Genomic DNA, 27,262 nt, shown 5'->3' with positions numbered 1-27,262 from the left:
TGAACACTGGTTCTCATGAAAATGCTGAAGTTCTTCCCTCAGATCAGTAACATGTAGTAAAACACAGCAGTGCTGACCTGCAGCTTCCTCTCTGCTCACATCAGGTTGCTCTCGTCCTTCCTTCTACTCCCACATTTATACTGCGAGCACCTCAGACAACATGCAGTCACATCATCACAACACATCAGCCTCTTCCTCCTCAACATTCCTCTTTACAGTCTGATCTGCAGCTTCAAGGACCTCTCTGCTCCCGACTCTCTGGTTTCTACACAGAGAGGAGAAAACATCCACCTGCTCCACCCAGAATCAAAAAGATGAAGAAAGCAGATTTCCTGCTCTACTGGACAAATGAAAATCCCAAGTGACAGCAAGGAAGACAGAATGACTCAGCATGAAAATGTCTGTAACTCCCAACAGTTATGTGATATGTGTTTTGCATTAAAGCTGCACTTCAGTTGCTTCAGATTTACATTTACTTCCACATTTATCATTTAAAAAAATCCACAAACCCCCGCCTCTGTAGTCAGCTGACTTTATGGTTTTACCAAGTGATCTGAAACACGAGACTGAACTGAAGAAACACAAACATCACTTCCTCTAATTTCCACATTGACTCACCAGTGACTCAGTATGACGCATGTGATACATGTCCAGTGTTCTCTTTCAGGGACTCGAGTAAGCTCCCCAATCTCAGTGTTCAAATGACAGTAAAATAAATGTAAAATAAATTCACTTGCAGAGTTGAAAGTCAATACTATCTAAAGAGACCACAAGTGTTGTTGTACTTCCTTTATAGTCATTTAAAACCTCGGTGCCTGAGGTGTCACACTGCAGTGTCATAGCTGTCACATGTCATGACGATGCAATTTTACATCAACAATCACCATAAATTCCTCTTCTGCATATGAATCATACTTTAACCTAATTACCAAGGTTCAGTCGATGGTGGTCGGACCTTGAAATATTTCTTAATGGTCTTTTCGGCCTGGCATGAACTGAAGGGTCATTCTTCAAAACCAGACCCTTTATTTAATCATTTCCTGTTACACATTTAAGAAAAACAAACAATAAGTCATGAAAGGTAGATGTAAATAATACTATCTGAAAATATTCTTCACCATGAAGTTAAAAGATGGTCATCCTCTTATTGGATACTTACTCAATTTCAAATAAATATTCATTTAGATTTTCAATTGTCACATTTTTAAGGTTTTATTTTCAAATCTATGCTCAAATAAACTCTTTATCTAATAATTCAAAAGGTTACAGTTGTCATACTTTAATTTGTCTTCTTTCATCATGTGGGTCACAAGGTTATGGTGGTTGTGCTACAGGCCGTCTAAAAATACTTTAAAACCAATGACCTTTGTCACTGGTGTTGATGGTCCCATGCTGTTAACACAAGATTCTTGTCATGGGTTGTTATTAGTAAGGAAGCCCTCTATCCTCCTCCTGTAGGCCTCCTTGGTCAGTTTGATGCCTCTCCTCACGTTGGCTCTGCTGGTGTTGTAGAGAGCTGTTCCTCAGCCTGAAGCTCATATGAGATCTGATCAGAGCCTGGACTTCACTCGTCATCCAAGGTTTTTGGTTATGAGAAAACCCGGATGGTTTTTGTCACTGTCACATTCTCTACACAGCACTTAATGTGGAAAAGAACAGACTGAGTGAAGGTCTTCAGATCCTGCTTTGTAATTTGTTTTTGGTTTTTTTAGATCTTTCTTGTATTTTAGATAAAATTGTGGAACCACATTTAAAAAATAAATGAATTACACTGTAAAATCTAATTAGTTCCCAGAACTCCCAAAAATTATGGAAACTCGTTGCCTCAAAAAAATTGAGTAAAGCTTAGCTAAAAATGACTAAATTAGAATAACTTATTTATTTTGAGTACTCTGTACAAGCTCATTTGTTCCCAGAACTCAAAAAAATTGGATCAAGTTTATGTAAGATGACCAAGTTAGGGCAACTTACTCATTTTGAGTACACTGTACAGCCTTGTTAGTTTCCAGAATTAAAAAAAATTATGGAAACTCGTTGCCTCAAAAAAACTAAGTAAAGCTTACTTAAGATGACTGTTAGGACAACTTATACATTGCAAGTCTGCAGTATTAAGAATAACTTGATATTTCTGACTGTACAATACTAATTGTTTACCTACTGACAAACATTTCAAGTTCAACTAAATGAAAAAACAATTTGTGGTAACCTGAATATGATTAAAAATAATTAACAACTTTTTTTGTAATGATGTTAAAATGAGCCCAACTTTTATTTTCAAACACAACAAAGTATAACAGCCAGCATACTGGACACTGTTCTCTTGAACAACAAACAATTATATTGCCATCACTGTTATAATCTTACAATGAAACAAAGTCTCAGATGTAATTATTCTGAAAATAAGTTTAGGCCTACCACAAGTTTGTTTTGTACTTACATTACTTATATAATCAAAATAAAATATTTGTTGTTCTGTCACAAGTGCAGTCTCTAATTTAAACAACACATTTGTTTTTCATTCCAACACAGGAGCTGGAATGTTGTATTATTTTAAGGATGGCTTGTTTCCAGTCCAGGCATTACTGCCTGAATGACTATCATGGATCGAGGTGATCCAAATGTAGGTGCAGAAGAAAGTCTTTAACTTCCCTTAAGTACAGTGGCAGTGGATGTGGTTTGGAGATGCAATGAGCTTGAACCTGCAGGCGACCATCTTCCCTGACCACACCATCTGTGACGGAGGACTCATCTCTCCTGGTGTCCTGCAAGCAAACAATCATATTTTTTGGAACATGAACTTAATTGCTTTCTTAAAACATTTTTTTCTGCTTTTGGTATAGAACAGACTCCAATTTAGACAATCTCAGGCTCCCTCCCCACCGGAGAGATGACATTCAATGTCCCAAATTGTCAGTCTGGATAGCCGTGACCACCACGCAATAATGTCATGAAAGCATCATTTTAAAAAGGGCTATGCAAACATGGCCAATAACTTTCATTCTAATGATGTGCAAAATGATTTGGGCACAAAACAAATTTTGCTGTTAGAAAACTTGCAGACTTCACTATATACAGTGTAGATCCTCTAAACTAAGTTTGGGGGATGTGATCTTTCAAGAAATGCAGACCAAACTGTTGTTGTTTGTTTACTTACACAGCATGTCTTGTAGAATTAACCGGAGTCACCAGCAACAGCATAGTGCAGTCATATCTCAAGTCTAATAACAGAAGACAGGAAAAGATCAGTAAAGAAACAACTTCCCCAAACCAAAGCACAAATAAAACAATAAGTAAAACAGGCTGATCTAAAGTATGATTAAAGTTCAGCCTGATTAATATAAATGTCACTGACAGTTGCTAATATATTGGAAAACCAAAACACTTACCACTGAGTTGATGTCTTTCTGTCCAACAACAGGAGTGCTGGTCCCGATCGGCCTCAAAGACAGTAAGAAGCAAGCAGAGGGAGAAAAAACAGAACATTGATTTGATCCTTAATGGCTGTGCAATCACTGTAACATAGAGTTTGCTTATGTTGTTAAATAAAGGCTAGATTTGGCATTAATAGATGCCACAGGTGTTCAAAAGCTGCCACAAAGCATGAAAAAAATGGACGTCTCTGAAAACGTCGGAGCATTTTTGCAAATATGTGATGTCTTGATAAATCGAGCAGATATTTGAACTTTACACAGCTACATTCTCGCCTGAAAATATCTTAAAAGTTTATTTTGTGACCCAGAAAAAGTAATAAGTTTTTCAGCGGCGCTCCTCCGCCATTGCCGCGCTTACAAGTACACACAGGCTCCGACAACCACCACCGACAAATGCGATCCTCCTTTTCACCAGACTACCCTTTCTGGGTCACAAAATAACCTTTAAAGATATTTTCAGGCAAGAATGTAGCTGTGTAATGCTCAAATATCTACTTAATTTATCAAAATATTACATATTTGCAAAAGTGCTTCCACGTTTTCGGAGAGCTCTGTCATCCACCCCCCACACCTACCCCACCCCTAACGGCTGCACCTCCCAAAGAATTTTGTCTGGGCTCTTATCTCACTTATTTATTTCAAACGATCAACAGAAAATTTCACCACATAGTTTTATGTAAGGTTTTTAAGGCTGTGGTGTTAATTTTTAAGTAACATGAGCCCAGCGGCAGCAGCAATGCTAGGCTAACACTAACTAGCTAGCAAGACTATAAACCTGGTGCTAAACTAAGAGAAGCCACAAAATCAGTTTGAATAAGAGTAAACATTTACTCACCAAGTCAGTGTATCAGGTAAAGATCCACAGCAATGACAACAATAATATCTTGAGCTGACGCTTCTCCAGGTTTGATCAACATATTACATAAAAAATGCGCTATGAACATGCGGACTGATCCGAGAGGGAGGAGGACGTGACATTTTCAAAACACATCTTTCATCCTTCCGCACTGAGAAGCAAAACTTCCAGCTTACTTAGTTTTTCTAAGTTAAGACAACTCAAATTAATTGAGTTTATCAGCGTTTTTGCATAAAAAGTACTGGTAACTTATTTAAATTGAGTTCTAATAACAAATTGATAAAAATTGAGTTCAGCCTATTTAATATTTTTAATTAAACAGAATATTACATTTTACAGTGTAATTAATTGATGGTGTTTATTAGCTGATGTTCACTTTGCCAACTGCAAACTGCCCAGGATAACAGCGATTACAACGTGGATTTAGCACATGATATTTACCAGGTTTTAGTTCCTCATACACTGAGCTTTAAATTATAATACATTTAATGTTTATAAACTTTATAAAGAAACACAAAAAAAAGTTCGATGAAACTATGACTCAGGTTTTATTTTACTGTTGGAATAATTATTTAATAAATAAATTCCATTATCAGTCCTTAATTAATCCATCGTTACTTACATGTATGATTACTGAAAAAATCCACTGTCAGAGGAAAGCTGTTTGACTTTAAGTAACTAATTTATTTAAAAAGACAAAAAATGCTGTTTCAAAAGTGCATCTTAATTTTTATACATGATGAAGAAATCCTGCAGTAGGAAATGAAACAGATCTGTCAGCTTGACTGACAGGTTTCATTACTAAGTGGTGAAAAGCACAATTTAATTGTTTGCCTATAATTTAATTATTTTGGTGTGCCCATATTAGGGCAGGTTGTAAAATGTATGAGAATAAGGCAGAGTTTACCTTATAATACACAAGAGCATTTTTTAAAGACTCGTTACCAATGTTCCCTCTAATTTTTCATGTGTCTGAGCGAACACACAAACTCCCTTAGCGGTTCCTTGGACAAATTAGAGCATTTACATTTATGTTAGACTACTTTTAATTAACTGCTTTAGCCCACTTACAATGAAAAAAAAAAGTTCATGATCTGTGTAGTATGTTAATAATAATAATAATGGATTGCATTTATATAGCGCTTTTCGGGGCCCTCAAAGCGCTTTACAATTCCACTATTCATTCACTCTCACATTCACACACTGATGGAGGCAAGCTACAGTTGTAGCCACAGCTGCCATGTTAACACTACTGAAAGTAAAAATAAGCTAAAATCCAATTCTGAAAACACAACTTTCTTATTTTTTTAATAAAGTTGACTTGTGTTATGAGTCTGTGGTCTGGGAGAGAGTCCTGTAACTCTCTGTCTGTAAAATACAGTATACAATGACCAATGTTGGGCAATTAATTATATAGTTACTTCTTCAAAAAACTTACTGAGTTTTGCAAACAACAATTTTTTGCAGCTGTTTATCTAAAAACGCAGCCAAGGCGATTTTTTAAATAAACATTTCAAATTATTTACAGAACAATCAGCTGCTCTGAATCAAATCTGATGCCACACAAATTTTTGTGCCACTCCAAAAAATAATTTCTGTCCACTATGAGATAAATGAGAATAACAGCCTGATACCTGCAGGCCTGACAACAGGAGATGTTTCACACTTTTTTTTTTAAATTGAAAGTTTTGTAATTATGACAGTCATCCACATGAAAAAACAAAAACAGCAACAACAAAAAAGATGCACAAAAACAAACAAACAAACAAACAAACATAATACACACTGACAATAACATAATGGCACAGTGAAACCCTCAGATCTGCCTGGTCTGGGGGAGCTCCCCTCCACCTCCACCTGACGAAACCATGTCGTCAGGTTTCTGCTACTGTCTACGCAGCACTTTACGGTCCACCCCTGATGATATTTGGAAGGGTACACTCTTAACCCGAATTAGTTGACTTTACTCGCAAATTGCGAGGAAACCCGTTGCCTTATACCACTTTAGTTTTTACACAAGCTGAAACTAAATACGTTTAGTTTAACTAACATGGAATGTTAAGTTTTTACACAAGCTGAAACTAAATAGGTTTAGTTTGACCAACTTGGAATCATAAGTTTTTACACAAGCTGAAACTAAATATTTTTAGTTTTATTAACATGGAATACTACGTTTTTACACAAGCTGAAACTAAATAGGTTTAGTTTAACTAACATGGAATGTTAAGTTTTTACACAAGCTAAAACTAAATATTTTTAGTTTTATTAACATGGAATACTACGTTTTTACACAAGCTGAAACTAAATACTTTTAGCTGTATTAATATAACATGAATTTTCATATTCATATTTTTTTGTGTAGTCAGAATTATTGAATAACAAGATATTACTTGTTACTGGTACTTACTAAAAAAATTAGATTGTATTTTCCTCTAACAAAATAACTTTTTTATGAATTATAAAAAACATTGTTACAATGAAGTTGGATAGGAAAAAAAACAAAATCTTCAAATGCTCCAATGCATTTTATTTTTAAGAAAAAGCCACAACAAAGCCAATGTTAATTTGTCTGTGTGGTAGTTGAATGTGTGTGTGTTTGTGTGGTAGTTGAATGTGTGTGTGTTTGTGTGGTAGTTGAATGTGTGTGTGTTTGTGTGGTAGTTGAATGTGTGTGTGTTGTGTGGTAGGTGAATGTAACAACCAACAAAAAACAGAATTCCCAAAAATTCCCTGTTACAAACAGGATCTGCACCATCTGCCTACATTAAGGCAGGTCAACAGACATACTAACAAAGACTTTCTAATTAGAACAATATCCAACTCCATCTACAAAGACTTATGATGCAACAACTTAAACAATGTCTGTCTTTCAGGTACAACTCTTCAATTTTTACTTTCACGTCACATGCTTCTGCTCACTTCTAAAGCATCTAAGTGTGTGTGTGTGTGTGTTTGTGTGTATAGAAGTTTATGTGTAGTGTTTTTTGTTTGTAGGTGTTGTATGGGACTGTTCTGACTGGGTGCTGAATGTGTCTGTTTCTGCGTTTTGTGCCTTTTTGTTGGGCTGTTTTACAGAACCAAAAAGGTGAGGAAAAAAAACAAACATGTCACAGTAGAGATGACATCACTTTACATTGTAAGCTGATTTTTCAAAGATTGTATCTTTGGCTTTAGGTCAGTGTGGCCTAATGAGAGCAAAATCTGTTGGATGAACAGAAAGGTCAGCTTCATACTTTTAGGATAGTTAAGATGGAGTGCATACGTGAGTCCAAACAGAATGCACATTGCTTTAGGCAGATCTTGGATGTTTTCCATCACGACTTCTCCCTCAATGATAATTTTCAACAAGGTTGGACTTGGATGCTGGGCAGATGTGAGCACAGCCTCTTCACGCTCAGTGAGAAGAATCCCGATGTCAAGGTCACGGAAAAAATCAGCATCTGATTCCTTGTAAAACAAAAGTACATAATCATTAGAATACTCGTTACAAAAATAAACTTCAATCATGATACCATGAGAGTGTCATAGTGAAATGTAAAAGAAAAGAGTGGAATAGAGGCTTCGGGAACACTTGGAAGTGCTATAAAACAATCTTCATAAGTAGATTGACAGGGTTATTGAAACAAAAAACAACAACCAACCAACCAGCGTTTAAATATGCAGCATAATATAGGAAGGAACGTCGATACACCAATCAAAATGTAGGGGTGGTACCTTCAATTTAATTGGGTCAAAAGCAATTTGAACTGGATCAGTATAAGTGATTTTTCAGACTTGATCCGGTTCTAATTCCATTCTAATTGTGTTAATTACTTCCTTTTATACTTAGACATTCTTTCTTTGCATTCCTTTTGATATTTTATTTTTCATATTATTTTTCTTTTGTTCTTTTTTCCAAATATATTTTGTGCATTTCCAGGTTGATTATTGTTTCCTATAACCTCAAAGCGTTTTATTTACTGCAGGCGTCTGTCCAATCAACTCTTGACCTTCTCTGTGCACCTTGCATGTGGGTGAAGCTGTGCCAGGAGACGTTTGGCTAAAAGAACACAAGAGTGTACTTACAAAGCCTGCTTTGAAGAAGGTTGAAGGATTGTCCCCCAGGATGATTGGAAGCCCTCTGAGCACCTGTGTCCGGATTGCAGTTGGGTCAGTAGTCTTTGGGAATGAAACAGAATAACAAATTAGACGACTAAAATAAAACAAAATAACTTATCAGTAAGAAAGCTACTGATCAACAATAAACTGAATTACACAAACTATAGACTGGGACTATGATGTTTGTAAAACCTGTAAAGAACAATACTAAACATAATTTGTATGAACTTACATTGGTCTGTTGTGAAATCTGAGTCAACAACTGTCCAACATTCCCTCTCTTGGAACGAAATAACTCAAGGAAACGAGGACTGTGCCGATCGATGTTCTCATAAAATTCCTGCTTGAGGTTCTTGCCCACAATCCTGCTGAACTCCATGAACACCTGAAAAATACAGAAAGAGAGAGAGAGTAAAAAAAAAGCACTTAACATAACCAACCTGTACAAGACAAGCCATCTGCAAAGTAGAGCTGGAGAAACAGCCATGAATGTCATTTTTGTGGAATTTTAAGTTTTGATGTTTCTATGTATAAACGACATGCTCCACATTAAAGTCATCCATGTTTTCCTTAAAGGGGTCAAAAGAAATCGACATCTAGGCACATTATATAAAACACAGATAGTTATTAGTTATCTTTGCTTTTGTGAACATACCTGATCTTCTGTGAAGAGGGCAGGCCAGCGTTTCACCATCATGTTTATGGGGGGTTCAGAGTCCACAACCTCTTTTCTTCTCAAAGCAAAAGTCTGATCCATCTTTTGTTTTACAAGAAGTCCATTTGGGGTTCTCTTCTGCATTTCATCAGCCAAGTCCTTACGGGCCTCTTCCAGGGCAGCTTGATCAAATCCATCCGGAAAGTTGGGCAAGTAGTTGATTTCACCTTTCTTTGCCTTTTTTATCCGCTTGTTTGCTGGTTGTCCATCTGATGAATGCCTTCCCCGCTTACCGGCATTTACTGCAACATCAAGGCATCCTGATTGCCTGCGCTTTGTTCTATAATTTCCCATTTTATGCTTTAGACTATTTTTCCAACCACAACAGCGAGTGACAGAGCCTCGCTCCTGGAGACAGGGGTGTTTGTTTATCAGTGCTGTTGCAACACTTTCAAACTGAGCAGCAGTTGGGTATGCTGTGTAGCTATACATGCTTTCTGCCAGTCTCTCTAGTATCTCATGTTTCAGCTCTTTTGAGACCTTAAGGTGTGTTCCTTCACTCATAAACAGCAAATCTGCTTGCCTCAGTCTATACTCCACATCAACAGAAAATGTTGGAATGTCAAAAAATTCTGGCCATGGTTCACGTCGATCCTGAGGTGAATGTGAGAGTATCTCTGTATCTGCAGTACTTGTGTCGCTAAAGACGTCATCAGATGAGACAGGCACCAGGTCAAAGACAGGCAGGACTTTAATGGTTGGTTTTTCTGGAAGTTCTTGAAGATCTGTTAGATTACATAGTTCATTATTGAATTCAGGGTCTTGGAATTGGAGACTGAAGTTGTATTGAAGTCCCAGTGACTCTCGAAGCTTGGTTATCAAGTCTTTTACTGTAGAAGGCCTTGAATGTAGGATGACTTTCCTTATATCTGCCTCTGTTAGAATGACTCTCATGGTCATTTTCTGGTTTGCAGTCATCTTGGAAATAGAAACAACAATTAGAATATAACTTTACATATAAAAAAAGGAATTTAACGGCTAAACAATCACTATGTGCATCACAAAAATAGTTGATTAATGCATTTGTTGCCTAAATTCAGTACACTTTTTTTTCCTTCAGAAGAAACATCACTATGAAAATAATTAAGATAACTTAAATGATAGAAGTGTTTATGATTTCAAGTCAAAATATTTGAGAGCATCATACTGGGCTTTGGAAAACACTGAACAAGCTGAACTATCACCAACACAGAAACAAGTTATGAGTACTATCCAGAGGGGGAAAAAACTATGGATGTCCATGAGATTGAAGTTGTACATCCAATAAATGTGTGTTGTTTTTGTTGGTGTTGCTTGTGTCTGTGTGGTACATGACTTTGTTGTTTGTCTTGGTGTTCTATGTAAGATAAGAAAATTATGATTTATCCTGAGATTTAAGTGGTAATTCCATTTTTTAGTCTATTTCTATAGAAGCCCCCCTACTCAAATGTACAAGAAAAACATTTACTAAAATAGTCAGACATTTATGAAAAAATATAAAACCCTTCTCAGACTGTATTATTATATATTTCATCATGAGCTCTAAAATTAGACAAAAAACCTTACAGTCTAGACTGATTGCAGAAACCACACTTTTGCTTTTTAGCATATAATATGACGCTTGAGGGTCACTACTAAATGTTGACCATATGTGTATGCTGGAAGAGGGAACACATCATTTAGATCTTTCAGCTGCACCACACACAGAGAGGGGTTCCTGCTGTCACAGATGAGTTCAAAAGACCTCAGATGCTCGTGGTACCAAGCAGTCATCTCATTACAAATAAACAGGATCTCGGTGTTGAGTGCCACTATCTGTTTGATCTGCCTAAATGAAGGTAGCCCAGCGCATGAACCAACAGAGACTATCATGCCAGAACGATATGTAACTCCATCTACAGAGACTGATGATGCAACAAGCACTGATGTAAGCTGAGGAACTTTCCGGCAGAAAACCTGTTGGACATCCTCAGGATAAGATCTGATTGATGCTGTAGTGACCTTGTCCATTTCAACTGATGGCCTGAAAAATGAACTTGTGTCCAAATAGTAAGCCATCATTTTCTGATGCTTAACAGCCAATGTCAGAGCTACATTTTTGAAGTTGTGGGCATTACGTATGACCCGTTTGAAGAATTTGTGTTTCCCCTCAAATCGCATTGTCCAAACGTCTGAAAGGGGACCAAATGCTTTGATCAGCTCGGGGTAATGCTCGAGGTAGTGATGTTTTGGCCGTAATCTAAAATCTGGGAATGTTGTTTGCAACAATTCTCTGTGTTCTGACACTTTGCAGTCAAGGAAATGTACTGACTCTTCAGTGTGCTTTGTTGCAACAGCCAACTCAACAATCTCTTTTAGGAGCAGTAAAATGTTCCATGCATCGTCTCCCTCAGGGACTTTATGGCCAATGATAAGTGGGAGCAGCCTAAGTAGAGCCCAGTTCTCATGGCCATTGCCACCAATGGTCCCTTTGGTAGAGAAGCTGTGGGAAATTGGCTGAGGCTGGTCAGTTTTGTCATCAAAGGCATATTCAAAAGCTTTTATAGCATAGTTCAGTGTGTCTATGGTAAAATATTTTTTAGAAATCATGTTTGAAATGCAGAGTGATAGCTCAACAGGAACAATCCCTTCCAAAAGGTCATGGAGGATGTCGGGGGGATACCCATGGACAACGTGAAAATGCTCCAGACCATCAGTCAGTACACACTCTCCTTTAACACCATATTGTTTTGCCTTAGTAGGATCCTGCTTTACCTCCTGCACCTGCTGATTGTGAGCATCAATAGTGCGGGGTTCAAAAGCACCTGAATTTACCTCTTTGGCTTGCATCTCGTCCCTTGTTGCCATGCAGAACCTGCAGAATCTGTCCACCGTAAAGCTTTCGAAGAATCCTGCCAGAGAATGAGCAGCCAGGTTATCTGCAGCCACATATACAACTGTCCCTTTAACACATTCTCCCAACTTCTCAACATAGACACCATGTTGCTCCAAAGAAGCTAGATCTTGAATGAGTGGGTGGAGAATTTTTGCATAGCCAAATTCTTTCACATAAGAGGCTTTACACAAGACAGCAAGCTGGATGGAGTGGAGTGTGGATCTGTACTTTGATGGGACATTAGCTATCACCCAATACACTGCACTCATTTTGTGTTTCTTTCTAGATGTTCCCAAAGGGTTGGACACTTCAAAATCATCTGTATATAGTCCAACAGCGATTTTGAATTCATCCCCTTTAAGGAGGTCATTTTCATTACAGTATGTACCATCTCTGTATGAACTGTACTCATGTTGCACATGCTTTTGGATGGAAAGAGCTTTATCCAAAATGTCTGCCCTACTCAACATCTTCTGTAGCATTGGATGCAAAGGTACATATACAGCACTACATTTTTTTCCTCTTTCAATAAGGTACTCTACTGGTTTAACCTCTGTAAAGTTTTTATTCACATATGCTGCTCTCCTTTTTGTAGTTGATAAGGGGCCATTCTTGCCACAGAATTTCATCATTACATTACCCTTTTCAGCAGCCCTTACTAATTCTTCCACAACAGAATCTTCCACATTTGTATGTGGTTTGAGAATTTCCTTGACTGCATTATGCAGCAGTGGCTGGGCTAGTTCACAAATCTGTAGCAGCTGTTTTATAACTTCTTGTACTGTATTTTCTGGAATGTGTAGCACTGTTTGCATCTTTAAAAAAAGAGCAGCAAGATTGTGCTCCAGCTGTTTTTCTAAATCATGAAGATCTTCATTGGTAGAGTCCTCATTGTCTTCCGATTCGGAGGTGTCATTGGGAGGCTCGTGATATTCTTGTGCCATTTCATTAGTTACATTACCAGCAACAATTTCCGGCCTGAACATCCTCCAGTCGAGTGTTCTGTGCTCTTTACTTCTGTGTGCATTAAATGTAGAATACACACTGGTGTGAAAGTTGCAGCCATTAAATGGACACTGGACTCTGTGATTTACCTTCAAATGTGTACTGCGCAAGTGAGTGAGGAAGACTGCTTCTGTGCAGGGTGCAGAAAAGTCACATGACTGACACTGAAAGGTTACTTGTGCAGTATATATTGGCTGTGGAACCTGGGTTTTTTGGTGGATCTTTGCTAAGTGAACCTTGAGTGCATTCATGGAGTTGAATGTGCACACACATTCTTGGTGTAAGCAGGGAAATGGGGCTGTTCTTCCATAGTTTCCGTGTTTTAACCGGTAATGTTTTAAAAGGTAACCCCTTTTCTCACACATAAACTCACAATACTTACACTTCCACAGCATCTTCACAACACAAGGATCTGTAAAACATAAAACAAGAAAACTATCAGACCAAAATAATATTGCTGTATAACACAAAAAAGTAATAGAACCAAAATATATGTGTTACCATAAAACTGGCACGTAAATAGGTAAGAGAGAGTGAGGGAGAACGAGAACAGAGTTCCTACAGGTTAGTTAGTCTTTTTAAGACCTTTTATGTTAAAAATGAAAGGTGGCAGTATGTGTAAAAGTTGATAACAAGCCAAGCAGAGTTGTGAAAAATTAAAGAACACTTCAGAAGGCCACAAGAAAGTTTGTCTAACAATGTTGTTTTTTAACGTTGTTACATTTTTTTAATGTTAATCATTTCTCTAAGACATCGTGTTCTGAGTTTCTGACCTGGGTCATCATAGTGTTCTAAATCGTTGATTCAGCAAATATAAACTTATGTTACCCTATATATCAAAGTAATTGTGGTTGACAAATTAAACTGACTAAATCTAACTTTATTATTCTGCTGACAATAATAGATGGACTCTAGCTAGCAATAAGTAGCCTATATATTACCGATATGCACCAAGTTTAAACCGTACAGTAAGTGACAGCGTCAAAAAATACCTCCAAGCTTTTTGGTGTTGCATGTTCCAACAAAGATATTTATACTACTTATTTTACATACTAACCGTTCAAGGCGTTCAATGCTGCTGAGAAAATGTCGGCAACAGTCTGCTTTCTTCCCTCCCGCAGAGTCCGCGTTGAATCCGTTGCAGAGGCCTTGTGGGGCGCCCAGTGAAGTTTTGAATTAGGCCCCTCCCCTTTGTTATAAAACTAAACACACCAAGTTAATTCTACTAAACCGGATTAGTGGCACTTACTATTTCAGCTAAAAAGTACAATTAACTAATGTTGTTTAGTAATGATAGCAGGTTTTTACAAAACATAACAGTATAAGTAATGATCACTCAGAAGTTTAACTAGAAACAAAATCTGGGTTTACAGTGTATTTCCAGTCTCTTTTATGAGCTGCCTTCTAAAAACAGTGACCACGTCCTTAGCAGGCCTTCCTTCTTCCAGTAGCTGTGTGAAAATACTTAGCTAAGCTCTGGTTATATAACCCACCACCCATCATCCCACATTACCACCTTCAACAAATCTCTCCCACTTCCACCAGTTTTTATGAAATTGGTCCATTTTAAAGTTAAAAAAAAAAAGTTTTTCCGTTCTACAGGTCCTTCTCAAAAAATTAGCATATTGTGATAAAGTTCATTATTTCCTGTAATGTACTGATAAACATTAGAATTTCATATATTTTAGATTCATTACACACAACTGAAGTAGTTCAAGCCTTTCATTGTTTTAATATTGATGATTTTGGCATACATAACTCATGAAAACCCAAAATTCCTATCTCAAAAAATTAGCATATCATGAAAAGGTTCTCTAAACGAGCTATTAACCTAATCATCTGAATCAACGAATTAACTCTAAACACCTGCAAACAATTCCTGAGGCTTTTAAAAACTCCCAGCCTGGTTCATTACTCAAAACCGCAATCATGGCTAAGACTGCCGACCTGTCTGCTGTCCAGAAGGCCATCATTGACACCCTCAAGCAAGAGGGTAAGACACAGAAAGACATTCCTTAACGAATAGGCTGTTCCCAGAGTGCTGTATCAAGGCACCTCAGTGGGAAGTCTGTGGGAAGGAAAAAGTGTGGCAGAAAACGCTGCACAAAGAGAAGAGGTGACCGGACCCTGAGGAAGATTGAGGAGAAGAACCGATTCCAGACCTTGGGGGACCTGCGGAAGCAGTGGACTGAGTCTGGAGTAGAAACATCCAGAGCCACCGTGTACAGGCGTGTGCAGGAAATGGGCTACAGGTGCCGCATTCCCCAGGTCAAGCCACTTTTGAACCAGAAACAGAAGCGCCTGACCTGGGCTACAGAGAAGCAGCACTGGACTGTTGCTCAGTGGTCCAAAGTACTTTTTTCGGATGAAAGCAACTTTTGCATGTCATTCGGAAATCAAGGTGCCAGAGTCTGGAGGAAGACTGGGGAGAGGGAAATGCCAAAATGCCTGAAGTCCAGTGTCAAGTACCCACAGTCAGTGATGGTCTGGGGTGCCATGTCAGCTGCCGGTGTTGGTCCACTGTGTTTTATCAAGGGCAGGGTCAATGCAGCTAGCTATCAGGAGAGTTTGGAGCACTTCATGCTTCCATCTGCTGAAAAGCTTTATGGAGATGAAGATTTCATTTTTCAGCACGACCTGGCACCTGCTCACAGTGCCAAAACCACTGGTAAATGGTTTACTGACCATGGTATTACTGTGCTCAATTGGCCTGCCAACTCTCCTGACCTGAACCCCATAGAGAATCTGTGGGATATTGTGAAGAGAAAGTTGAGAGACGCAAGACCCAACACTCTGGATGAGCTTAAGGCCGCTATCGAAGCATCCTGGGCCTCCATAACACCTCAGCAGTGCCACAGGCTGATTGCCTCCATGCCACGCCGCATTGAAGCAGTCATTTCTGCAAAAGGATTCCCGACCAAGTATTGAGTGCATAACTGAACATAATTATTTGAAGGTTGACTTTTTTTGTATTAAAAACACTTTTCTTTTATTGGTCGGATGAAATATGCTAATTTTTTGAGATAGGAATTTTGGGTTTTCATGAGTTATGTATGCCAAAATCATCAATATTAAAACAATGAAAGGCTTGAACTACTTCAGTTGTGTGTAATGAATCTAAAATATATGAAAGTCTAATGTTTATCAGTACATTACAGGAAATAATGAACTTTATCACAATATGCTCCCAACAAGATGTTTATCAAATATTTGTCCCTTAAGGAGGCTGCTGATGGGGTATCGCCCAAATACACAGTACAGAAATCCAAATTTAATTTGAGATCAGTCACCAAGTAAATTGATTCGACTACTTCACTCCAGTATGGTTGGATTATTAGGCATTTCCAAAATATATGAAAATGATCTGCCATATTTTCCCCACAGTTTCTATCCATCTGTCGGTTGACCTTTTTGTTTGTATTTTATTTTGGGTGTTATAAAAAACCTAATAAAATTTTTCCACGTGAATTCCCTCCAATAACCCGAACTAGTAGTTTACATCTGTGTTCTACATATATTTAACCAACTGTCCTCTGATATGTTGATTTTAGCCTCCGTCTCCCATTTAATTTTAATATAATTGGTTGATTGATCCTTAAGTGATTGTAGATTCCGATAAAGTTTAGCAATCAATTTGTTTTTAATCTGACCTTTATAAGCTTCTTTTATAAGGGGGACTAGGCCTTCACTATGTTCTTCTGTAGTTTTTATATTACTATTGAAATAGGACCTGACTTGGAGATATCTGAAAATCTTGGTTTTCCAAACCATAGATGTCTCTTAATTTTTCAAACCTATGTAATCCTTCTTTTCCTAACAATGAGCAAAATGGCCCAATCCCCCTTGTTAACCAAGTTGTCTAACGTCTCTCTATTTGTGCAGGGATAAATTCCTTATCATGTGTGACCCATCTGAGTTGTTTAATGCAGCTCCTGATTTAAGACTTTTGCATTCATCAAACCATATCTTTAAAGGAGTTTTAGTCCATTCGTTTAAATTATTTTTCTGTTCCAAATATAATTTTTTATCTCATAATATTGTCTGTAGTGGTAATTTTAATTGTGTCACATCTAAATATTTCCATTTTGCTTCATACGACGGATCACACCAATAAATTAAGTATCTTAATTGTGCTGCTTTAAAATAGCTTTCTAAGTTTGGGAGGGAAAGTCCACCATATTCCTTAGGTAGTTGCAATGTTATATATCTAACTCTGGGTTTATGGCCCTTCCATATAAATCCCGAAATCATTCTGTTCCATAACGCAAATTGTTTGGCTGGTATGTGTACCGGTATAGATTGAAAAAGGAAAAGCAGTAGTGGAAGTATATTCATTTTGATCAGGTCAATCCTATTTCATAGATTTCTGTCAATTTTTTGGGAATCGAGATGTATCTCTCTTGTAACTCCTATTCAGTAGTCGCCTCATTGTTCTGACACACACAACAAAACTATTGACTACACTACACACTAACTACACAAGATTTGCGCTAAACGTGCAAATCTCTCACATCTCAACCATCGCATTATTGGCTGGACTATGGGATAAGGTGGCATCGTTCTAATCCCATACGGGAGCAGCCAGTCACCGACTAACACTGCAAAACAGAATTGTTAAAGTTTTAATATTAATTTCAATTCAGGTTAGATTTATTTTATTTATTTATTTTTGCGCAACGCAGATTTTCTGTGCGCAGAGACCGTGGCAGCAGTGAGCAATTGCGCACGCGCGCAGCTTAGAGAAAACATTACCGTATTTGGATATTTGAAGACTGACAGGTCATTCATTCATACATCCAGTGAGATCTAGGCAGGAGCACAGCCAACCTCAGATTTGATTAATTAATCCACGGACTCCGTGTTCTGTGCACCATGTCTGTGTACAGCCCACTCTCTGGCTCGCTGTGGACTTCTATTCTGTGCTCGGCTTTCAGCGTGTGGACTCTGGCTGGAGGTAAACGTTACTGTCAGCTCACAGCTGTGTGTTCTTCTTCTCCGTGTCGCTGTGAGTGATGACAGTTATCAGTGACTTACTTTGAAAGAAGTTTCAACGAGATGATTTAAGCAGGCTCTCCTTTGCGATGAGCGGCTTTCCCCCGTTTAAGCGCTCATAGAGGATTAATTATAACGGACAACACTGAACAGGCTCAAAGTGTGAGTGTGAACGTGTTAGACTGGTGTCTCTGTTAATACTGCAGGGCCGCGTGTTTAAAGTGTAACAGAAGACACGTGCTATACTTTGCTGTTTGGCACCAGCATCTGACAGGTGTGGAGATCTCCCGGTAAACGTTAAAATCGTCCGCTGAAAAAAAAGGGAGACTTAGACACCGCATCTGGCCGTACCCATCCACCCATCCCATATCTGTGGAAGCCCGTTACCACCACTAAAGAAAGAAAAAAAGGATCCATAACTCGAGTTATTTTCTCGAAATGTTGAGAAAAGTAACTCGAAATTTCAATTTTGGATACTTGGTTTTTGGGTTGTTTTTTTTGTTTTTTTCGTTTTGGGTTTTTTTTTTAGTGGAAACGGGCTTCAATACGTATCCGTCCCACAATGAGTCAGTCAGTGAGTCACGGAGAATTGTTGTAAAGTATGTCGTCAGTTAATCAGCTCAGAATTGATGTGACTGAACAAAAGGACGTCGTGACATTTTACATCCCGGTAATAACAATTCATTTGTTTTAAATGCTTAGCTGACATTTGGACTTTCCAAATATAAGCAGCTCTGATGATTTTGGTGACTTTGCTGTTTATCTGCCATGTAGATCATGTTTGAATAACCACCAATAATCAGTTATTGCCTGATATACGCACACATCCATTTGTGTTAATCGGTTAGGCTTCTACCCTGCTGTGCTACACATCCTCCACAAAGACACGTTATGAGTTAAATGTGAAAACAGCTCTGTTTTTTAGTTTAAACGCTCTCTGCTTCTTGCTGTTTCTTCATCTCGTCTTGTAACTCTTAGTACCCCAAAGACTGAAGAAATGAAAGAAGACAAAGGTGATTCTGTTCAAACTGGAGCTGAAACAAACAAAAAACCCTTTGCTTTTCCTTGTCATGTCTAACGGTTGACATGTCTCTGGCCTGGGAGGGTTATCACGAGCATTTAATTAACAAATTAATCAAATTAAAGCCGCAGTGTTGAACAGTTTTGAAGAAGGTAATCCAACGTTTTTCATTTGTTAAACCAGTTTTGTTACTTAGGCCTTCCTTCAAAAACTTGATGGATGCTTTTGTTTTTGAAATGATGATAAAGAATAGAAGTTCAACGAAATTGACAGAACTCCGAAACTCGACCAGTTTATTTGCATGGTTAATCCCTAAAGGTCCGTCTCTCTAAAGAGGAATCACTAAAACTAAGAAATACTCATTGTTTATGTCTGAAATCTCTCAAATGTATAGTGAGTGTTATGGGTCAGAGAAATTTATTTTCTTGAAGTCTTTCATAGATAGAAATGGCAGAACCTGACTTTATTGACCTTGTATTCCAGTTTCTTCACGTATAAAAGCTGACAGAGTCCCACATATTGAACCTTCAGTGGTGTTGTGACTTATGATGTGCAATGTCACTGTCACCCTGTGATCATATGGGTCCTTATGGACACATGAGCTGAGGTTTCTACACAACCTCAGCCCATGTGAACTCTGAACTGAGGTTTACCCAGGTCCCAGGCTCTACTGACTCGGCATCACTTATTAGAACTAAACAAGGTTTTAAGGTGAAACATCTTCAGGAAGTTAAAAACAGAAAATAAGTCCAGATCTTGTCCTGATGGCCATCATGACCTGGATAACTAAAGCATCGTTCAGGATGTCTTTGAAGCTGACTGTCTGTTTCTAGAAGGTTTTTCAGCTCAACCCTCAAATGTATTATTATTTATTTCAGTAATAGTTATTTAAAATCTCCAAATGTCATTGAATTTCTGAAGGTCTGTGTTCATCACACCCTCACAAGTCTCCCATGAGTTCTCTGTTGTTTTTGGAAACATATTGAGGAGGACTTGTTTCATTTATTAATTTAGTCCTAGAAACACCTCTGCAGTAATGCCACAAAGACTCATGGGCCTGTTCATGATGTTCAGGTCTTCAGTGTGTAACTTTGTAGAGTTATACACTGACGATCTGAGGATCTGTGGAAGTTCTGTAGGAGTTCAAGAGAATTAATTTTCTGTCTGTTTCCAGGTGAGGTTCTGGTGATTGGTTCAAATCTTCCAATCATCGCCGCTCCTGGTGATGATGTCATCCTGCCGTGTCACCTGGCGCCCACGTTCGATGTCCAGGGTCTGACGGTGGAGTGGTCCAAACCCGACCTGAAGCCCGACCCGTCAGACCGGCTGAGCCGAGTGGAGTACGTTCACCTGTACAGGGACAGGAAGGAGGTCCCCGACATGAAGATGGCCTCGTACTTCAGGAGGACGGAGCTGTTCATGGACGACATGAAACACGGGAACATTTCACTGAAGATCCTGAACGTGTCGGAGGAAGACAACGGCAGATACAGATGTTTCATCCCCAAGCTGCAGAGCAGAGTGAAAGCTGCTGTTGTTGAACTTGTAGTCGGTGAGAAGATTTGTTTTGGCGATGTTTGTGGTTCCAAACAGTTTTGTGTGTTTTTTCTATACCATTACAAACCTTCAGTTTCATTTTATTTTATTTTTTTCGTGACTTTTAGATCCAAACCACATTAAAACCTCTCTGACAGAGACGTCGCTCCAAACGCAAGATCCTCAGGACAAAACTCCAAGAAACGGTGAGATAGCAATCCAACTCTTCTCCTCATTATTTCTGTTTCTGTGACATTTTTGTGCATTTATGATGACCTTTTTTCCTTTATTGACATCACCAGGGTCTCTGTGGTCATCATTGTCCATCGCCTTCATGTCCGTTGCTGCTGTCGCTGCTTTCTTTGCATAATTCTATTAGTGCATTTTTTAGACATTAAAAGTAAGAAACAAACAAACACAAATAATGTCGATTCTTGCCATCAGACTTAATTGGATTAAAAAAAAAATCTTTTCAACTTTTTTTAAAAAAATCAGAAACAGCCAGAGGCAAATGAGAAAAACACTTTTTATTTTTACTGGATCTTCAGTCAGGTTGGATTCAAACCAACAGCCACCGGGAGACACTTGGGCCCAGCAGCACCAAGATCATCTTCTATAACAGGAAGTGAGCCTAATTTGAACTTTGACCCCAGCTCAAGACCACGTCCAGTTTATCTATCAAGCTCATTTTCACACAAAGAAAGTGTCATACAAGAAAACACAGAGTGGAAGATCAGAGGATCTAAACAGGAAATATTTCTTAAAGAAGTCTTCAGTCAGAGTGGCTGCTGTCAGACTCTGGAGGATCTGCTTGGAAACATCAAGCAGTAAAACTGATGGATTTCCTCCTTCAATACAAAACTGTGAAGTTCAGCCTGGAGAAGAAACACTCCTCTGCCTCACTGTCAGCATGTTTAATGAATATTTATTTAGTCTCACTGTGTGAACTTATTTAAATGTTATACCTGAGTATTTAAAGAAAACTTAAATCTCCAGTGAGACCTCAAAGCATCTCTGATGGACAAATTAAAGGGTTAAAATCCCCCCTGATCATTGCTAACTAGACTGAAACAAATCATCCCCAAACACCAAGACTGTTTTGTGTTTAAATATTTTCATTTTTTTTCCAGCATCCGTTACAGATCAAAGCATTAAAGGAAATTGAAAGGTTTCTCTCTAGGTACCATGGCCTCCTTCCATAGTCCAAACATTAAGTGGAGATTCTACATTGCTCATAGGCAATGTGAGTGTGAATTTTTCTATGTCTTTCTCTATTTGCCCGCAACAGACTGGAGATCTGTCACGGGTGCACTCCGTTTCTCGCCCTATGGTAGCTGGGATGGGCTCCCTCCCGACCCTGATAAGGATGGATAGAAATAAGCCATAAGATTCAGAGTGCACATGCAAAAGCCATGCATACCAAACCTCCAATCACAGTTTCTGCTGCAGCTGTAAAATTGTTCCTTTTATTTGATAATTTTCTACACTCAAAAAATTAACTGTTGACTTCAATTAATATTTTTTTTTGTCAACAGGTTTCAGAAAAATGTATTATGTTAGATAGAAGCAAAAAACTGTAAGTTAATTAAAACAAATGAAATTAGATTAGAAAAGCAAAAGTTTTGTGAACTGAGGCAATAAAAAAATACTGTATTTCTTTAAGTTTTTCAAAGATGTTTTCCCTCTGATTGAGAAGCTTCTTTGGTTCTAAAATCCAATGGTGAAGAATCCCAGGTATTTAATCTCTTGTGGGAGCTGTCTCTTAAGAAGGTTGTTGACCCAGTAATGATCATATGACTCACCAAGGTGAGGGTCATTATCAGTAGAGGTGTCAGGTGAAACCACCTGTCTTCTCTGTCCAAAACATGAAAGACTGACCTTTATCCTTTATCTTTCAAGGTTTTTTGAAACCTCTGCTGATAATTAAAATTCCATATTTTTTTGGAAGCTGGACTTCCAACAATATCTATAAAAAGGGAAATCTTTGTGCAAAGCAATCTGATACAGTTGAAAATGACTCCTAAGGTCAGCCTAAGTGTCCTGGAGTGATAGTGTTGCAAACAGAAATACCCAGAAGAGCCAAAGGATCAGGGCAGGGGGGTATATTTATTGTGTAAATATGTCTGTAGTTCAAAGTGATCGAGAACAACACCTTTTTATAGCTCAGTGATGGACTTTATTGTTTTTGTTTAGTAAGACCTACATAACTGGGTGAAAGGGTGTTCCAGCTCATGGCTGTGTTGGCTGGTGGCGTTTTCTCCAGGTGTTTCCAGATGTTTCTAGTCGCAGGTCTGGAAATTTTTTTTGACACAAATGACTAAGAAGTAAAAGAGAGAGAGAGAGACGGGCGGGGCTAAAGAAGTAGCCTACTTGAACGGTCCACGATGATTCGGGTTATTCATTCAAAGAATAACTACGAGCCATGTCTGTGTACAGCTCGCTGGGTGGAGACTCATCCTCACTGTGGACTTTCATCCTGTACTCAGCTTTGCTCGTCTGGACTCCCGTTCAAGGTAAACTCACAGCTACATTTCATTCACATTTTCAAGCAATAAACAAGCCGAATTCCCTTTTAACAGTTCAGCTTTGTTGTGTGTCACTGTGAGTAATGACATCAGTTAATTACTTTTGAGACGTAAAATAATGTTAAATTGTGGTGATTGTCAGGCAGGTTCTGCCCTGTGTGAAGCGGTTTCTTCCAATTTGAGCGTTGATAAGAGTATTATGTATTTATTTATCGGATAAAGGCGATGATCCACTGAGCATTCTAAAGATGCGTAAAGGTTTGACATGCCTATTTACGTCAGACACGGCACACCTGTTTCTCACAGCGTAAACAAAACACATGCGCCACACTGCTGCCTAGCAACAAGAACGAAATAAGGAAACATGTCCGGTGTGGAAACTCGCTAGAAAACATTAAATGTAGTCTCTGTTGATATCACGTAATGACACAATTCAAACTTTGTTTCTCGCCTCAAATGTTTTCATTTGCTCATTTCGCGAGTCTGTTTTTGAAAAATGTACGAAAAGGTTTGAAAGGAGCCGCCATTTCGGCGCAGTTGTAAGGCCTGATCACGTGACTGATTTGTCCAATCAAATTCAGTCACGTGAAAGTCTTTTATTTTATTTATTTTTCAGTTATTATTGTAAATATTTTTAGTCAGGCTTTCAGTTTAAAGTTTCCATTCTGCGTTAAATTTTAAATTACTGTCCTACTCCACTGTTTTATGAGGTAAACTCCCTGAACCAACTGTACAAAATCAGACAACAGAAGAAAGTCGAGATTAACTTGTAGCTTTTTATGGCTCTCCTGCTTTGTTTGTTCTGAGCAGATGTGTTCACCTTGGCAGGGAAGGGGTGCTCGATTTGTGTGCTACACACATTTGATCTTTCTAAGAATATTCTACTGAGTTTTTAATTTACATATGTCATAACCTCATTTATTGTTTGGTAATCATGACTTTGCTATTTTCAATCCTGATTCTATCATTGAGTCATTTCTGGGAAAACCCCACAACACATCCAGTTAGCTTATCACGGGTGACTAGACATAAAATAAATTAAATTATATAAGGATTTTTGTGTTTGTGTTTTTATATATATTTTTTATTTTATCTGACCTGTTATCAGGGTCAATGAATTATTTTGTGAATATTTCTAACGAATCTATATAGAAAGCATTAAACATCACAATTTAATAAAACATTACCGAATATAAGGCCAAAAAAACATTATATTAACTCATTTCCATATGTTTTTTGTTTGTTTGTTTTTAAACATATTCATTTTCAGGCTTCATGTTTTTGTGTATGATGTCAGCAGCTCGTATAATAAAATCTTCTCCATCTTCTCATGATGTCTTCTGAAGTTGTGAATTTCTTTTTCCAGTTATTCCGACATCCCGCGATGGTACAGGAAGTCTTTCTAGAAGTCCAGAAGTCTTCAGCAGCCAACTCGGTAACGTCTCCACACTGTCGAACTTAATACACTGAATTTACTTTAATTCACTTAAATTACATTGAATTTATTTAAGAAATCATGGCCTTATGGGGGAAAAAAGTAATTTCAGCAAACAAGGACTGAATTAAAACAACGTCACACAAACCTAATGGGATACTGAATATTTGCGTTGTTGTTTCCACACAAACACCAGAAACCACATCATACATTGACAAGAATCAAACAATACAGATGGCTACAGGTAATCAAGTTAAAATGTAAATAATATAGCTTAAGCTCATAGTCACACCATTTTTAAAAATTTAAACAGCTGGAAATTAAAGTGAGGGACCAAATAAACACTATGTTCCAGTATGTTTAGCCCACATATGCGTCCATCAAGGTTTTCCACAGATGAGCTAGTTTTGGCTTTAACAACTTAATTCAGAAGACTTTGGTCAAAAGACTCTGTGGATTTAGTTTTTTTGTCTGCTTCCTGTGTCTGATTACTGTAATTTAATTGTTCTGGATCAGCAGGTATCCACAGGAACCCAGCATTTTACTGTCTGTCTGATGATCTCATGATGATGTCACTTATTTACAGAGATTACTCACAGAGGAAGCTGTTCAGGATTAGATTAAAGCAGTTACTGACCAGACTGTTTCCCATGATCAAAACTTTAAATCCCTGACACTGCGTGTGTCTAAACCAGCACAGATATGCCTCCATTTAAACCTGGTGCATTCAGCTTAATTTATTCTACTCTAAATTCACATATTGATATTGAGATCTCTGTCCTGTTTACCAGTATACTGAGGAGGAGTTCTTTCTTTAATAATTTGATCTCAGTAACAAACATTTCTGGAATAACAGCGGAAACACTCATGGGGCTGTTCAAGATCTTAGGTCTTTGGTGTGTAACTTTACAGAGTTATACACTGAAGATTTGTGGAAATTCTGTAGGAGATCAAGAGAATTAATTTTCTGTCTGTTTCCAGGTGAGGTTCTGGTGATCGGTTCAAATCTTCCAGTCATTGCTGCTCCGGGTAATGATGTCATCCTGCCGTGCCACCTGGCGCCCACGTTCGATGTCCAGGGTCTGACGGTGGAGTGGTCCAAACCCGACCTGAAGCCCGACCCGTCGGACCGGCTGAGCCGAGTGGAGTACGTTCACCTGTACAGGGACAGGAAGGAGGTCCCCGACATGAAGATGGCCTCGTACTTCAGGAGGACGGAGCTGTTCATGGACGACATGAAACACGGGAACATTTCACTGAAGATCCTGAACGTGTCGGAGGAAGACAACGGCAGATACAGATGCTTCATCCCCAAGCTGCAGAGCCGAGTGAAAGCTGCTGTTGTTGAACTTGTAGTCGGTGAGAAGATTTGTTTTGGCGATGTTTGTGGTTCCAAACTGACATTTTTATGAACAATTTATGACCCTTATGTTTTTTTGTGTCTTTTAGACCCAAACTATGGGAAAATCTCATCGACAGAGACCCCACTGCATCCCAGAAACTTCCAAACTCCAGATCCTCAGGACACAACTCAGAGAAACGGTGAGAAAAAAAATCCAGATTTATCTCTGCATCATTTCTGTTTTGGTGAGTTTTTTGGTCCATTTTTGGTGACCTTTTTTCACCTCAGCAGGTCGGTCCAGGGTCGCTGTGCTGATCTCCATCATCATCGTTTCTTTACTTGTAGTCGCTGCACTTGCTGCTTATTTCTCTCGCCATCACACAAAAGGTACGTCAGAAACAAACAAACACAAACATGTCGCTGCTTCTTGTGCCGTCAGACTGACTCATTATTCAACTTCTTTTAACAGAAGCATTCAGAGGACCAGGGGATCCAAAGTCATAACAATTACTAGTGCTTTGCCCAAAGGTTCGTTGGTGTTAATGGAGCGGAGAGCGTTGGAGGTTTAGCTTTCCTGGATCCTGACAATTTGGTTGGGGATTCAAACCAGCAGCCACAGGGCCCAGCAGCACTGAGATCATCATAAGGTCACTTTTACAAAAGTGTTTTACAACTATCAGATAAAACACAGAGTGAATGCTACACAGTATCTACACAGTAAATAAGTGAAAGATGTTACATGTAAGTTATTATTTTCATAAATAACAAGAAGCACTGTGAGAACACAAACCTCTGCTGAGGAAAGTATTTACTTAAAAAGTTTTCTATTTTGTATGTGTTCGTTTTGTTTCCTTTGTTTGTTTGTACTTTATGAAGTTTGCAAAGCAGTAAATATCTGATAATAACACATTGGACAAGCATTATGTAGGAGTCATGGATGAATAACAAGTATTTATTTGTAAATAACTGACTATGAAAAACTTGAGCTGATTATTTAATTTTACACTTTAATTTTACACTATATTTCTGACTAACTGGGAGCTTGCCGTCTTTCTCTGAGGTCAACTTAAAAAAGCTTTATTTGGTATAGAAATTCAGTTTACCTCGCTGACGTGAAGCATGCTTAAACTTGACCAAGAGTGGAGAGACTCGTTCTTATTTTTATTTTTTATGAACTTTAACGTGTTTCTTTTATTTGTCTTTAATGTTTAAAATCACCTTCTTCCTGCTCTTTGTAAACTTTGTTTTTAAACTGCGTTATAAATAAATTATTCCATGCCTCATATTGATTTATTTATTTATCATTTCTGTGTGTTGTTTCCTGTTGGCATTTTATGAAGTTTTCAAACTGTTTGATTAGATGAAAGTTTGTATTTTTGTGAATTATTTTGTGTTTCACAGATATTAAAATGCACTACAGAGTTGTATTATTCTTAGTTCAGTCTGATTCAG

General features: G+C 38.2%; 3 protein-coding genes and 1 long non-coding RNA gene across 4 annotated transcripts; 2 read left to right on the top strand and 2 right to left on the bottom strand.

Annotated features, from left to right (window-relative positions):
- Positions 1-2,723: 2,723 nt before the first annotated feature.
- On the bottom strand, positions 2,724-4,340 carry LOC134617116 (uncharacterized). Its single transcript, XR_010091498.1, has 4 exons — positions 4,267-4,340; positions 3,387-3,438; positions 3,155-3,218; positions 2,724-2,762 (listed from the first exon to the last, which is right to left on the bottom strand). It is a non-coding gene; the product is annotated as an uncharacterized LOC134617116 (long non-coding RNA).
- Positions 4,341-6,892: 2,552 nt separating this feature from the next.
- Positions 6,893-9,865, bottom strand: LOC134617107 (sterile alpha motif domain-containing protein 3-like). The gene is made up of 4 exons (XM_063462295.1): positions 9,041-9,865; positions 8,618-8,770; positions 8,353-8,445; positions 6,893-7,734 (listed from the first exon to the last, which is right to left on the bottom strand). The coding sequence occupies exons 1-4, from the start codon at positions 9,602-9,604 to the stop codon at positions 7,417-7,419; spliced, it is 1,128 nt and encodes a 375-aa protein (XP_063318365.1). The 5' UTR covers positions 9,605-9,865; the 3' UTR covers positions 6,893-7,416.
- Positions 9,866-17,821: 7,956 nt separating this feature from the next.
- Positions 17,822-21,983, top strand: LOC134624666 (myelin-oligodendrocyte glycoprotein-like). The gene is made up of 4 exons (XM_063469693.1): positions 17,822-17,913; positions 20,147-20,524; positions 20,637-20,714; positions 20,811-21,983. The coding sequence occupies exons 1-4, from the start codon at positions 17,832-17,834 to the stop codon at positions 20,876-20,878; spliced, it is 606 nt and encodes a 201-aa protein (XP_063325763.1). The 5' UTR covers positions 17,822-17,831; the 3' UTR covers positions 20,879-21,983.
- Positions 21,984-22,930: 947 nt separating this feature from the next.
- Positions 22,931-26,374, top strand: LOC134623765 (myelin-oligodendrocyte glycoprotein-like). Its single transcript, XM_063468785.1, has 6 exons — positions 22,931-23,021; positions 24,400-24,468; positions 25,450-25,827; positions 25,918-26,010; positions 26,102-26,197; positions 26,280-26,374. Exons 1-6 carry the CDS (start codon positions 22,931-22,933, stop codon positions 26,312-26,314), a joined length of 762 nt encoding a protein of 253 aa, XP_063324855.1. The 3' UTR covers positions 26,315-26,374.
- The last annotated feature ends 888 nt before the right edge of the window (positions 26,375-27,262 follow it).

Source organism: Pelmatolapia mariae, linkage group LG3_W (genome assembly GCF_036321145.2).
Source record: "Pelmatolapia mariae isolate MD_Pm_ZW linkage group LG3_W, Pm_UMD_F_2, whole genome shotgun sequence".
NCBI classification, from domain to species: domain Eukaryota; kingdom Metazoa; phylum Chordata; class Actinopteri; order Cichliformes; family Cichlidae; genus Pelmatolapia; species Pelmatolapia mariae.
Note: the sequence above shows the minus strand (reverse complement) of the source record. Positions and strands in the feature narration are given on the sequence as shown.